The sequence below is a fragment of the Primulina huaijiensis genome, chromosome 7, assembly GCF_012295235.1.
Source record: "Primulina huaijiensis isolate GDHJ02 chromosome 7, ASM1229523v2, whole genome shotgun sequence".
Lineage (NCBI taxonomy): Eukaryota > Viridiplantae > Streptophyta > Magnoliopsida > Lamiales > Gesneriaceae > Primulina > Primulina huaijiensis.
In genome coordinates, this window is record NC_133312.1 from 10,064,240 (window position 1) to 10,078,748 (window position 14,509).

Consider the following 14,509-nt stretch of genomic DNA (forward strand, 5'->3'; position numbering starts at 1 on the left):
CGGTAATTGGCGACCGGGTGAAGTAATAATCCCACAATAATACAATGGCCACAAGCAATATCACATAAATCTCAAAAATAAAAAATTTCTATTTTTATGCACGTAATATAATTAAATAACGTAATTAAATGTCCTGTATTAATTGTACCAAATGGGTTGGATCGTTCCCAGGCTCGCTGCGACTTAAATCTAACATGAAAAATATGCAATTGATTTTTCTTGACCAAACTTTGTAATTGAATCCAAAAACGAGACAATTACGCCCACTGACTTAGTATTTAATCATGACTCCGGGCCAACCCGAACCAACGTTTAGTCATGATTAAAATACTCTTAAAAATGATGAAATAATGCTCGTAAATTTACAGTACTCGAAATTTAGGGAATGGAGGCCAAAAACGTGAAACGCTCTTTTGAGAGTCACTTTGGCACATTGCACCGTAAATTCTCGTCCGACCTCTAAAATGATCCGAATCATGAACGGCCAAAAACATGACCTTTCTAACTTGATGAGGCACTGTCCAGTCCATGGCCATAGGCTAAAAGACAACCAAGAACTCGAACGAGCCACTGAACCGCCGCAGCAAGTTGCAGTCACAAAAATACAGCAGCTGTGCTTTGGTTTCCTTGCGTCGTTTGCAAGGCTAATGGCCATTGGGGCTTGAACCACCGACCAGAACCTCTTACCAACATCCTAGGGAATGATTTGAACCATGGCTAAGGGCCCTAGGCCAGCCACAATTCGCATCACACCAGAAACAAATCATGCGTCCCAACCGAGCACTAATTCTGCGCGTGGGATGTTGCTGTGGTTCTTGCTGTCATGGACCATTCCAGTGGCCATTTGGTTGGCCATGACATTATCTAGACATCCAGAGGTAGGGTGTGAACCATGGCTAAGGGGCATAGGCCAACCAAGATCCACACCATTCCACAATACCCGAAACACACTTGCTGAAAAATGAGAAGGGCTGAAAGGGGAAGGGGTTGTTCTTGTGTTTTGATTTAAAAACCGATGCAACCATGGACCAAGCCTCAAAAGGACGACTTGGTCACGCCTTAGACATGACAAGGAGATGTTCTAACCATGGCTATAGCCCCTAGGGCAGCCAAGATCAGCAACATCACCCTTGACAACAAAACTGAAAAAAATCGAACTCAATATGACACTAGTTTCACGCTTGCGGATTGGAGCATCTAACTCACGGTTTTGGGACATGAACCCTTGATCAAACTTGACCCTAACATACCCTAGGACATGTCCATAAGCAGCCTTGAGCGCCTGGAACGAGCCATACCCTGAAACCATCAAAATGACTACCAATGTGAAGCATGAGGGGAAGTAGAAAAATCTGTGCAGAAATTTGTTGTGTAGTTGCTGAAATATTTCGGTTTTTCTATTAAAAATCATGAACAAATATGGTTTAAAAACATGTATATGACTTGATTGAAGAGTGAAAGAAAGATATAAACATGCATTGGATTTTTGTTTTGAAAGAAAACAAACGATTACGACGGCGCGGCGCGGAAGAGACGGAGTGCTTTGCTTCTTGTTTCAACTTTTCTCTCTTGTTTCTCTCGGTTTTTTTTTCTTTTCCTCACGATTTACACTATGAAAGATGCTCTGAATTTCGAAATAATGGAGAGAAGAAATGAGTCTAGGAGATGGAGGAAAGGTTGCAAGATAAAGGAAGGAAAATATTCTTTCTATCTTCTAGTTTGTGAGATAAGGAATGATGGTGATAATAAAAGATTTTGAGGGCAATTCTAGAATGCACTTGGTCGATCTTCTAGTCTAGGAGCAAGGGAGAAATTGCTTAAATAATTTATTGGTTGGAGATTTAAAGGTGGGGAGAATCTCTACTTAAAACAGATTAAGGAGATAATAGAGGGCCAAATTTTGATGATTAAAAGAGGCAAAAATATTGCTTAATTATCAATTATTGAAGATTTAGTGTGGTGGAATTATCTTCCAAGAAAAATAATAAAAAAATGGATAAGGAATTGAATCAAGGATAAGAGTTGTAAATCAAAAAGACTAAATCTTTTAAAAATGAGAAGGGGTGGACGAAAATCTTAAGAAAATAAAGGGAAAATATTTCTTAAATTCTAAATTTTAAATCTCTAGTGTTTTATCTACCCATTAAATATTTTAGAGAATTAAGGAATTAATTATTGAACTTTATTTACTACTTAACTCAACTTATTTAGATAATTCCTTAAACCTTCTTTTACATTAAATTAACTTATTGTTTAACTTAAATAAATTCTAGGGATATTTCTTAACATTAAAATTTATCTCTTTACTCCAACTCCAGTCCGACCTCACTTAATTTACTGAAAGCTAATAATTAAACTACTGCATGAAATAAATAAATTTAAAGAAGAGAATTTAAATACTCATGCAATAAAATCATTTTAATTTAAATACTATGAATTATGCATGACTTATACGTAGTCTAATTTACGGGTTCTACAAAAGTCTTCTAGTGAATCCTAACCGAGGTGGTAGAAGAGGTGACGTAGGAGCAGTTGAAGTCTCCGAACATCCATAAACGTATCTTGTGTATTTAACTGATTACTTACTGTTTTCAAACTGTTTGGATCAGTTAGAGTATCCATCAGTTCAGTTGTCACCATAACTGAACTGATGAATGCAGAAACTAATCTACCCGTTTTCAGTTATTCAGTTTACATAAGTTAAAATGTTTTCTAATATAACAGTCTTTTTCATGAAGAATTACTTCGAGTTTCTTCTGCTTGATTTTAAACCAAACTCGATTTAATTCCTCGATGTTAAAATTCTTAAAACACGAGCTATTACAACTCATTGGAGAATATAATGTTTGAAATGCCTTCAAAGACACTAGCACACTCGATTCTTTAAGAGGAATCCTCCATTATAGAGGAGGGTTGGAGATGTCCTAAAAAACTAAGTGTAATTTTTAGTTGTAATATTGCATTGGTGTACTCAATGTTAGAACAAATAAATTATTATTGGGTGTTTCACTTTTATAAAACAGTAAAAATAACAGTGACAAAACTCGTCGAGTAAGTTATTTTTATGAAAGGGTCTTCGACTCTACCTAATTTGTGAAATAATGTTATATTTTTTGTCAAAAATATTATTTTTCATGATAAATATAAAATAGATATACTCTAGTTATATGTAAAAACTCGTGAACAATCGCTCATGGATGAAATGGTTGTAGAAAACGACAATTTCATATTTTTTTCTAGATTTTTAGGAAATTTTAGTGTTTGATGATTCCATTCGTCTTTGTTTTTCATGTCCGGATCGGTAAAAAAACAAAGGGTCAATTAATTTCGGACGCGAAATATGTTCGTTCCGGATATACGAAGGTTAGCTTGAACCCACAATAGTGTGGAAGCTGAATCATCCGCAAATTCCATCGAAGAAATGCCGGAATCAGACCGAAATCCAAAACGTAAATCTTTGATAACGAGCGGTCTGGTATCCATCATCTCTGTTTTCGTCACTCAGTTAACTCTCTTCTTACTTCCTCAGTTCCTTCCCACCTTATCCCTCCTCACTCTCCTTCCTCTCTCAGGTTTTATTTCATTCCAATTTTTTTTCTCGCAGCAGAGTGTATGTATATATATATATATATATATACACATTTGAAAATTATAGTTCTTTTAGTGATTTTCTTTTTTATGTTTTTTCGTAAATGTTGCAGCCCTTTTGATTGTGGTTGTGATGGGATTGGGGAGATGCTGCAAGAAGGTTTTGGGTGTGAGAGCTTCGGCCCCAGCTTTCGTTTTCTTTAGCATAATTTTTATCTGGGCTGTTTACATTTATGTGGTTCGCCAGGGTAAAATTCTATTAAAGGGCCTTGCCCTGTGTGATTGAAATGATTTAGTAACTTCAGAAATTGATGAAATTTTAATGTCTTGGGATGCTTGTAATCGTTGTGGATCTTTTGTTTCAAAGAGGCTTATGTTCAGTGTTTTTTGCAGTCATTTCACCTGTGATGGACATTGTATTCAACATAGAGATCGTCACGGTGGTGATTGGTCTTCTTGGGTGAGTTGCTTTAATGTGCATAAAAGCTTTTCTATGGATTTATGGTTTACCTTGGAACCGAGCGATACATTGATTTTTTAGATATTTTTGTTCGTCCCATATATTGATGATGACTGAGAATCATATTGTTTGCTGTAGTATCATGTCAGTTGACCCTGGATTTGTAAAAGATCAATCTTGCTGCCTCAACACAGTCGTCAAAAGTTATCCCAACGAAGTTCAAGAGGATGGAGGGGTTGTACAAGTCTGCTAGTTGTTTGATTACACAAACATAAGCTTTAAATCTGATATATTTTTTATTGGCGCTAAAGGTTTCTATTTTTTCATGCAGCAGGAATCTCTTACTGAAGAAGTAAGATATTTCACCAATTCTTTTTAATGGAAATTGACACTATTCGTTCAGTAACCAAAATTAGCTTCGGTGACTTGTTCTGTGCTATCACTATCTTAGTCAGCCTATGACTGATGCTTTAAATTTTTCATGTATTTTGAATGCTCATTTTCCTTTGTTCATTGGATTTTAAGTTGTATCGAACTATCGATCAGTTGAGCTTTTGTGCATTTCTGTGTAGGAAACTTCTACATGTATTTGTTTATTAATAGGATACTCTGTAACTCACTCCATATGATTTTTTTGTGTTGGTGGCGAAGGGGTCGGACTAAAAAGGGAATAGAAGTGGGTAATAAATCATTTGCCCTCTTATATATTTTAAAAGATTTTTATCAAGTTTTCCATCTGATCAGAAACGCGGGCTAGAGAAACTAGCGTTTTTAGTGAGAACGAATAATGCAAAACCTGCATGGAACTCGAGGCCCAAAAAGTTTGTATAATAATAGGTTGAGAGTTGTATATAGTAATTAGTAGATTAAATAATGCGATAAAGTAAAGGATACCAGAGCTTATAGAGGTTCGAAGGTATTGTAAATTTTCTATTTCTCTATTTGCTGGAAGAAATGCATTACTAGCCTTTAATCACACTGATCCTTGAAGCCTAAATCTCTTAGGAATTACAAGGCTCAATTACCAAAAATACTAAACTTGTAGATAGTCATGCAGAATCTGTCCCCAAGGTTGAATCTCTGTTGTTTCCAATGTTTAGAGTAACCATAATATGTGCGAGCTTATTTCGTTTCAAACTGGAGCAGCTCAAATCTGTATGTAATGTGTATGTGATTCATTAAAACTCATTGCTTAATGAATACAAGGTAGCATAGCACATATCCATATGTGATTCAAGGGTAGTGTTAAGATGGTCGGAGTTTCTTGGCATCATTCCATTCGTTTTTATTTTCTTGAATATGTTGATGAAAGATAGAATTGAACTTTGCAGTTGGATGTGGCTTTTGTACTGTCTGCAAAACTGTTATCCTGTTTTGTCTTTCTGCCTATAGACATATTTTAAAATTTCAACGGTAATGTCTGTCACAAATACTGATTAACCCTTGAATAATGCGGATCTTGTTATCTGATGTGTGCTGTTCTGGCAAAGATAATTGTCTGTGCTGTGACAGCACACCTAAAGTCTGACTTAGAGAGATATGTCTTTACCGTCACTTCTACGTGATCACTTGAATGACTAAGAAGTCTCCTTGTTGAATGTATCCACTAGGTTTCTGTTAGGATAATTAATCCCCATATTGAATATAAGACGGTAAAACAAATAATACATACAACTATGGATGAAAATCCCAGAGTAAAGCCTATTTCGCTTCCCTAGCTATGCTATGGGTTACAAAATGGAAATTATGCTGAATGAACCGTACAACTTTCTCACTCCTCACAATATATTCCCTTCCCCATGTAACTCCTCAGCCCAACTTAGTTAAGCCCATAACAACATAGCCTCACTATACTTGAGTCCCTAACAGTTTCTCCTCTGCTGGTTCGGCAAGGGTAGGTTCTTCTTCTTACTTGTTTGTGTCGGTTGTTGTGTCCCTGTGTCTTTGCTGCGACAGCTATTCTAAATATATTCCAAATTATTTTGTTGTCCTACCAAACATCTTGCAAAATATTTTAATTTGTTAGCCTGTAGCACTCAAAATTCATTTTCTCTTTCTGTCCAGAGTTTTACCGCGCTCAGGAGGGTAAGATATTGCAGGCACTGCGACAATTACATAATGGGTTTTGACCACCATTGCCCTGCTTTTGGAAATTGTATAGGTAATATGTGTCTCTATAAATTTAGCTTATTTATGTCATGGTGCCCCAAAGATGGAATCTAGAATTACCTAATTGCTTAAAAGAGCACTTCTCTTCATGCTGCTCCGCACCATCTTTTTATTTAGAGGTGAGCTGCAGGGAGCTGGGTTCATGTCTATGAGAAGGTGCAGAAATAGCTAGAGCTGTTACGAAGTATAGAAGATGTTTCTCTTGAAATGGCATAGATACAAAGAATGAATTGGAATTGCTTCTTCTACCTATGCCCTCTCTCATCTGTCTCGCCTGCAAATCTTGCTACCAGCGGGAGCACCTCATAATATTAGTTATGGCACTTCAAATATATGTCATCAAAAATAGCCCTAACTCCACTAAAAGAAAAGGGATATTTAGATAATTTTGGAAATATGATATCTTCTCATATTTAACCTATTTGTTAGTATATGTTAAGAGGGGTTAGATGATTTTGGTATGTAAATTTGTATTCAAAAAATACAATTAAGCTACAAAAATTAAATTTTATTAAAATTAAGTTTTCACCTAAAAATTTCTTGCCTAAATTGTTTTAACTAGAAAATAGTAAAAGAATTTTATGAACTTATTTTTGTACACATGCACAGTGTATGTTTGATTAATAGTACATATTATAGCTCATCCACTTTGCAATAGTACAGCACAAATGAAATATAAGAGTTTAGTTTGATATACTTCCATAAAAAATGCTCTTTTACTGTGCAGGTAAAAAAAATCATTTTTTCTTCATCGTACTTCTTGTTGGAATTGTCGCATCTGAGGCATCTTATTTTGCATGTGCTTCTCAGTGTAAGTTATGACCTGCCGGGTTTTCCTTGTACTTCCATTCCGTTGACCATAGACGTAATAATGCCAGAGGCGAAATTGAGAGTTGGATTAGTTCCCATCTTTTAAAAGAAATTGAAGCAATAAGTTGATAGTTTAAAACATCATTTGGTCAAACTCTTTTTATTTTTACTCTAAATATTTCTTACTAGAGCGTCGATTCCGAGAAATTATCAGGCTCGACTTCTTGAATTTGGGAGCTCAAGCTACCTCATTTAAAGTAAAGGTTTCTTTGAAATTGCAAGAGAGCAAATTATTTCACACTTGATTTCTATTTAGTCTCTTCCATAACCAAAATTCATTAATGCTCCCTGAACAAGATTGTCTGGAGCTTTGGCATTGCGATTCTAAAATGCTGAAACCTTTCACCATTAAGATCCGTTCACAATATCCTTTTCTCGAGCACGACCAATAAAATTTCTTGGATCAAATTGCCTTTATTTATTAGTCTCAAATTGACTTCCGATGTAACAATTCACGTGCTTAGGCATAATACCAGCTAAGCAAATTCATATATTTGAATAAACTGTAAGTTATAGTATATGATATTCACTTTTCATGTTTCTCCTATTTCCAGACACTACAAAATCTCTAAGTTCAACCAAAGTTGGAAGAGAGGTATGATAACTTCCCAATCTCACGACTCTTCTTTATTTTTAATGCATCTGTACAATGTTCATGAAATGTTCTTTGGTTCTAGCAGTCTACTGCTTCCAGAAATTTGGTTCTTGGTACAATGTTGTTTTCTCTAATTCAAGTGGTTTGGCAGGTACCTCTTCCCATGCGGCCCCACACACTACCTCTTACTTTTGTTTCTTGTTTCCCCTCTCCACAATGTTTTATCACTTTATGATTGTTATGTTTTTTGAACTTGTAGGTGGTTTTTATTGCGTGGCATGTCTACTGTGCGTGTTTTAACATCAAAACCGATGAATGGGTAAGTTGTATTTATAGCTTGAAGCGGACGAAGAATTTTGTGTTTGTCTTTGTCTGAAACTGCAAGTAGCTTGATATGTCATGTTAAGTGTATCTTTTAAATTGAGTTTACTTCAGACCTGATTAATTATATTTCCCCATGTTTGTCTGAATACTCTGTTTCGTTTGCTGGTATGCCTGTCTGTGTACTTTGCGATAGGTCCAATTTAAGACAAGTTTTTGACCAGTGTGCTCGGTTTCAGTTTCTTAAGGATGTGTTTGACTTAGAATGATATTTGTTCACCATTTGTAGTCACAAGAAAATGAAATGGGGTATTGCTTCGTTTAAGCTAAGGGTTCGGAATCTTTTATTTTAATTTTGTGAAACTTCCGTCTGGAAAAAAACGGATTGATTAAAAGCATATCTTGAGTTGTAAGATATTACTCATGGCCAACTAAATAGCACAATGGTGATAGGTCTTGAATTCGAGTGATACTAATTTAAATATACTTTTAAAAAAATTACAAAATATATGAGAGGGGCATCATCTATACTTCGTTTTACATTTTTCTTGGTCATTTTGGCATAATTGAAATTTTTCAACATTTCTTGTCCAAATTCTATATTTTTGCATCTGTTTCTCCATCTCCATGTACTGCTTTCTATAGTGGATTCCAACTTACTTTTCTTGGAGTTAGATGAGCGCATCTACTGGTAAGCGAAACTACACTTTTGCAGATAAACTGGGAAAAATATCCAGAGTTCCATGTTGAGGTCATCCCTTGCTCTGGTAACTAGAACTGCTGCTCATAAAGCGCTGTATCTTTAAACTTGCATAAAATCCCATTGAAGCATTTTCCCTCGACTGATCCGGTTTTGCAGGCGTTACTCAAACTGTAAGAGAGTTCAAGAATCCGTACGACAAGGGAATTGTGAACAATCTGAAGGATTTTATCGCAGGAAAATAATAATTTAAGGCGTCTTTTGGCAAAACCAGTTTCTTCAGGAAGAATTTGAATTCAATCATTCTTCAAGTCATTGGGCATGGATCTTAAACGTTTCGGGTTTTAATTGTGTGGCCCGCAATGAACGAAGAAAAGGCAAATGATGCAAGATTGAAAATCTAGTGCAATTGCATCGACTATGCCAATGGCGGATCCAGCAGACGATTGACTCCAAAACTGAAAAGGTTTTGAATCCCCCAACCGCACACACACTGTACTAAATCGCCCCTTCCCCTGTATAATCCTGGATCCGCTTCTGAACCTGAAACATCTTTTATCTAACATCATATTACTGTTAGAGTAGATGTCCTGTAAGCCAACTGTTGACTAGAGATTTTATTGACTCAGTTGTAAAAAACAATCTTTATTTTAATATAATTTATGTTTTAATGGTTTCGTTTCACTTTATCTGTATACCCATGCGATCAGCATAGATAATGTCCTTGATTATGCTTTAATACAAATGAATCGTAATTCGATGTTGAAACTCATTTGTAAACACTGCATATTCTAAATTCGTTCTTAGTCGATTCAGCTGCTTAAAACATGGATAAAGGTCGCTTGACCTCGAGACTAGCATCTATGATGTTGTGTACTGCGTTTCTTGGTAAGGGCATAGAGATGTCCAAACATGCAGATGGGTAGTCATATGATGATTATACCGAACAACCCTCCCTCGGACTTTCCAAGTGATTATCAGTCATCGAGAGGATAAGTCCGTGGTTATGATTGTACACTATTAGTCCTTACTACCCGGGACAACACTGAGGCTCTATATGCTAGGGCTGTGCTTTGACTCGTTTACCGGCTCCAGGAGAGTCATCATGTGGTGAGGTTGGGTACAGTTGCGACACATAGAGGAGCCAGTGCATTGTAGTCGGGGATTCACCGCTCACCTACGGGTGTGAATATTCTATGTGATCTGATGAAATAATAGTGCGTGGAATCTCTGGCCAGAGTATGAGATGTACGTTGGAGAAGGAGTTCTCCAATAGTACATGCGATGCCACTATTATATGTGTCACATAGTTATCGAATTAATATGCAACCCTCGATGAACCAATGGTTGCATATTCGATCGAGATATATGAGATGAAGGGAGTGTACTGTACATTAATCATAATCGACTGGTTCTTGCAGGCACTATCAGTGATACTTAGGAAATCATGGGGCGATGCTACCAGACGCTCTTACCATGATTCGATGAGTTCAATCAGAAATATGATTTATGACATTCTCATGATCAATTGTTGATACATAGAATGGGGCAAATTAGGGTAAGCCCGAATAAAAGATTATGTCCTAAATCAAAAGGAGTTGTGAAACCACGACTAGCTGTATCCCTGAACCATTGAGGGTCACACAAACACTGGATCATTTGTTCTCATTGAGAGAATAAATTCAAGGAGTTGAATTTATACTATGATATAGTAAATTTAAGGAGTTGAATTTATAATTTAAATATTAAATTCAAATGTTAAATTTATGATAGATTTAATTTATTAAGCTTAAAAATTGAGTTTATTAAATATTAAATTTTGGAGGTGATAAATTCAAGGAGTTGAATTTAGAAGTTAAATATTAAATTTATATGGGATTTAAATTAAATGTAATGAGTATATGTATAATGGGCTTGTCGGAGTACAAGACCAACATACATATTATTAAGGTTCTTAATTGGACTTTAAAATATTAATTAATTAAACTAGTTGGATTAGAATAATTAATTAATTAAGCTCATTAAGTGTTTAATTTAATTAATGGGCCCTAAGCTTATATATATGTGTATTAGGCTTAGGGTTAAAAAAAATTCATTCATAATTTTGAAAAACCCTAGCCTCCACAAACTCTTGATTTTCGAAATTCTCTCCAAATTTTCTTCTCAAAATTTCGTCCACTTCTTTTTGGGAAAAGTTTGAGCCGGCTCTCAAACTTTAATCTCCAACGTAAAAACTTCTTCTAATTTTCTAGTGCAAATTAGAAGAGGAATAATTTATCTAGTCGTGGACCTGATTAGAAGAATAAAGAAAGGAGTTTTTGAAGAAAGTTCGTGGAGAATTCATCAAGAGCTATATCCGCCTATACCGGATTAGTAGGAGCCAAGTGATTTAATTCAAGGTATAAAATTCTAACGCTCTATGAATGTTTAATCATAAAACCATAAAGTGCTCAAACATACATATTTTGATTGTCAAAATAAAATAAAAATTTTAAAACTCCCGCTGCGTTTGGGCATGAGAAAACTGAGATACAACAGTTACATGTCGACGGCTGTCTACCGGGCAACCCAACTTTTGAAATTTTACAGTTAAGACTGTTAGATATATAGCTTGAGCTATATGGTAGAGTTGGTCGGTCAACATGACAACTGTACAACAGCTGTACAATAGCTGTACAAATAGCAGTTAAGAACTTTTGTTAGACTTAAGTTTCACATACGGAAGTTTATCTTTTTCCTCTTTCATTTTTGGTTTTCTTTTGTAAGAAACTCTCCTTGAGATATTTTCTTCAATCAATTGATCATCTCCATCAATGGAGATTTATGATGATTCGATTTGAATCTTAACATGGTACCAGAGCATTATTCTATTTCCACAAATCCAAATCTCAAGATCACATCAGCTTGTAATTCATGGCGGTTCATTCGGGAACGATTGGGTTCAACGATCCTCTGTACTTACATCCATCGGATACTCTGGGAATCTCATTGGTTCAAGATCCTCTCCTTGGCATGGAGAATTATGGTGTCTAGAGTAGGGCGATGTTTGTGGCTTTACAAGCGAAGAACAAGCTTGGATTCATTAATGGGTCCTCTGTCGGTCCAGTTTGTGGCTTTACAAGCGAAGAACAAGCTTGGATTCATTAATGGGTCCTCTGTCGGTCCAGCAGCCACTAATCCAACCTTGCATCAATGGGAGAGATGCAACACCATTGTTTTATCTTGGATCATGAGTTCCGTATCAAAAGAAATTTTCAATGGAATTATCTACTGCAATGATGCGTCCAAAGTCTGGGCAGATCTAAAAGAAAGGTTTGACAAAATTTGTGGTTCGAGAATTTTTTTTTTTTGCAAAGGGACATTGTTCATCTATCCCAGGGCTCATCTTCTATCTCAGTATTTTTTTCAAAGCTCAAAAGGTTATGGGATGAATATCATTCACTGGTAACTCTTCCCTCATGCGAGTGTGCAAGTGCTCGAAAATATCTTGACCATGAAGAACAACAGAGGCTTATTCAATTTGTTATGGGATTGAACGATAGCTATGGTCAGATTCGGAGTCATATTCTTATGATGAATCCTATACCCTCTGTCAACCAAGCCTACTCAATTGTGATTCACTAAGAATCAACTCGTCAAGCACTTTCTTCTCAGCCCATTGCAGAAATTCCCACGGCTCCATTTTATTCTTCATCTACCAAGAAATATGATTTAGTGAAGTGTGAAAATTGTCAGATCCAGGGACACCAAAAAAAATTGTTTTCGGTTGATTGGTTACCCTCCAGGCCATAAATTACATAAGAAATTTCCTCAGCACAAGCCCTTGAAATTCAATGCAAACAATAGTTTCAACAATCCTGTTGAGTCTGGGCCAATTGATGAGTCACAACCTACTCATGTGATGCATCATACATTTACTGATGCTCAGTACCGCCAGATTCTGAAACTTCTTGGTGATTCTTCGCCAATGCATGAAGCCACGACAAATCTTGCAGGTAACTTCACAAGCCTAATGTCAATTTCAAATATTGATGGATGGATCTTGGATAGTGGTGCAAATGCTCACATTACAGGGGCCTCAAGTCAACTGCACGACTCGCGACCATGCACAACCACTCTTGGTTCAGTTGGGCTTCCAAATGGTAACACCACTTCCATTCATTCTACTGGTTCTGTTCGTATATCACCATCCTGTGTCCTGTGCTGCGTACTACACGTTCCTGATTTTCATTTCAATCTCTTATCAATATCCCAGTTCACCAAAGACCACAATTGTCGTGCTATTTTCTAACCACTTTTTTGTTTCTTTCAGGACCTTTTGACTGGGAGGATCATGTCGATTGGTAGACAAAAGCATGGCCTTTACTATCTTGCCAATACTTCATCTTCCATAAAATCTATTATACCCCGCAATATCAATTGTAACAACACTACTACTGTTTTGTCCACTTCATTGCAATTCCTACCCTTCATCAAGCACAAATCACTCACGAGTCACTGTCCAATATGCCTCATTTCAAAACAAACTCGAAGTTCTTTTCCCACAGCAGATAAACACTCTTCACCTTATCCATTTCATCTATTACACATTGACATTTGGGGCCCCTATCGACATCCTACTCATGATGGTGCAAGGTATTTCCTCACTGTGGTTGATGACTTCTCAAGATATACATGGGTTTTTTTAATGCATTTTAAATATGATACATTACAGTTGTTGAAACAATTCTTTACCTACATTTCAAACCACTTCCACAAAAATGTGGAAACCATTCGAACCGATAATGCCACTGAATTTTTCAACACTGAATGTCGCCTCTATTTTGCTTCCATAGGCATTATCCATCAACGCTCATGTCCCTATACACCCCAACAAAATGGCCTAGTTGAGCGAAATCATAGGCACATTCTTAACATAGCTCGGGCACTCAAGTTTCAAGCCTCTATTCCAGATTCATATTGGGGTGACTGTGTTCTTCATGCAGCATATTTGATCAATCGCACCCCAATTCCCTTATAGTCTAACAAAACACCATTTGAGGTTCTCTTCAACAAACCTCCCACATATAGCCATTTAAAAGTTTTTGGATGTTTATGCTACGCATCCAACCTCAAGCCTTTACATAAATTTGATGTTAGAGCCAAGCCATATGTGTTTCTTGGATATCCAGTCCATCAAAAGGGCTTTAAGCTACTGGACTTATCTACCCATACCTTCTATACATCTCGAGATGTTGTCTTCCACGAGGATGTTTTTCCTTTTTCTTCACATGTTGGTGATCGAGGAATCTTTCCAAAAATCACAGTACCTAACTTCGATGACTTTCCTTCTTCATCTTCATCTGATTTACCTCCCCAAGATGCTCTTTTACACACCTCTTCTCCTTGGAATCCTCCTTCCGCTACCAGGAAGTCCTCAAGACATACTAGACCACCAACTTGGAGCAAAGATTACATCTGCTCCAATTCTACCTTGTCAGCTTCTTCTTCGAAACAATACAACATTTTTCAGTCCCTTTCCTACCACAACCTCTCACCATCATATCAATCATTCCTTACATCCATCTCTGAATTCTCAGAACCTAAATCATTTATGGAAGCCGCTTCTGATCCAAAATGGTGTGAGGCAATGGATGCTGAGATTGCAGCCTTGGAGGCCAATCAAACATGGACAATTGTTCCTTTACCACCTGGCAAGAAACCTATTGGTTGTAAATGGGTATACAAAATAAAACACAAAGCAGATGGCAGCATTGACCGATACAAAGCCCGCCTCGTTGCCAAAGGATATAGCCAACAACATGGT

At 36.6% G+C, this 14,509-nt stretch overlaps 1 protein-coding gene and 1 long non-coding RNA gene across 9 annotated transcripts; one reads left to right on the top strand and one right to left on the bottom strand.

Annotated features, from left to right (window-relative positions):
* The first annotated feature begins 3,259 nt into the window (after window positions 1–3,259).
* LOC140981001 (uncharacterized) lies at window positions 3,260–9,319 on the top strand. 8 transcript variants are annotated; one of them, XM_073447198.1, is made up of 13 exons: window positions 3,260–3,449; window positions 3,530–3,572; window positions 3,702–3,757; window positions 3,982–4,048; window positions 4,187–4,292; window positions 4,380–4,400; window positions 6,113–6,209; window positions 6,945–7,028; window positions 7,642–7,682; window positions 7,765–7,833; window positions 7,942–8,001; window positions 8,719–8,770; window positions 8,863–9,319. In XM_073447198.1, the coding sequence occupies exons 1-13, from the start codon at window positions 3,422–3,424 to the stop codon at window positions 8,946–8,948; spliced, it is 810 nt and encodes a 269-aa protein (XP_073303299.1). In that variant the 5' UTR covers window positions 3,260–3,421; the 3' UTR covers window positions 8,949–9,319. The 8 variants fall into 8 exon arrangements, with proteins under 8 accessions (XP_073303299.1, XP_073303298.1, XP_073303300.1 ...); XM_073447199.1 differs by having other exon boundaries at window positions 3,275–3,449; window positions 3,702–3,836; window positions 8,863–9,315; XM_073447192.1 differs by having other exon boundaries at window positions 3,278–3,572; window positions 3,702–3,836; window positions 8,863–9,313.
* On the bottom strand, window positions 8,048–8,712 carry LOC140981002 (uncharacterized). Its single transcript, XR_012176022.1, has 2 exons — window positions 8,264–8,712; window positions 8,048–8,231 (listed from the first exon to the last, which is right to left on the bottom strand). It is a non-coding gene; the product is annotated as an uncharacterized lncRNA (long non-coding RNA).
* Window positions 9,320–14,509: the final 5,190 nt, after the last annotated feature.

What these genes read in the sequence shown, in the direction of transcription:
- LOC140981001 (XM_073447192.1), top strand. Translation starts at nt 3,422, where the DNA reads ATGCCGGAATCAGACCGAAATCCAAAACGTAAATCTTTGATAACGAGC. An exon ending in TGCTTTTGGAAATTGTATAG is followed by an intron (nt 6,210 to 6,944) that starts GTAATATGTGTC and finishes TTTACTGTGCAG; the next exon opens with GTAAAAAAAATCATTTTTTC. An exon ending in ACATCAAAACCGATGAATGG is followed by an intron (nt 8,002 to 8,718) that starts GTAAGTTGTATT and finishes ACACTTTTGCAG; the next exon opens with ATAAACTGGGAAAAATATCC.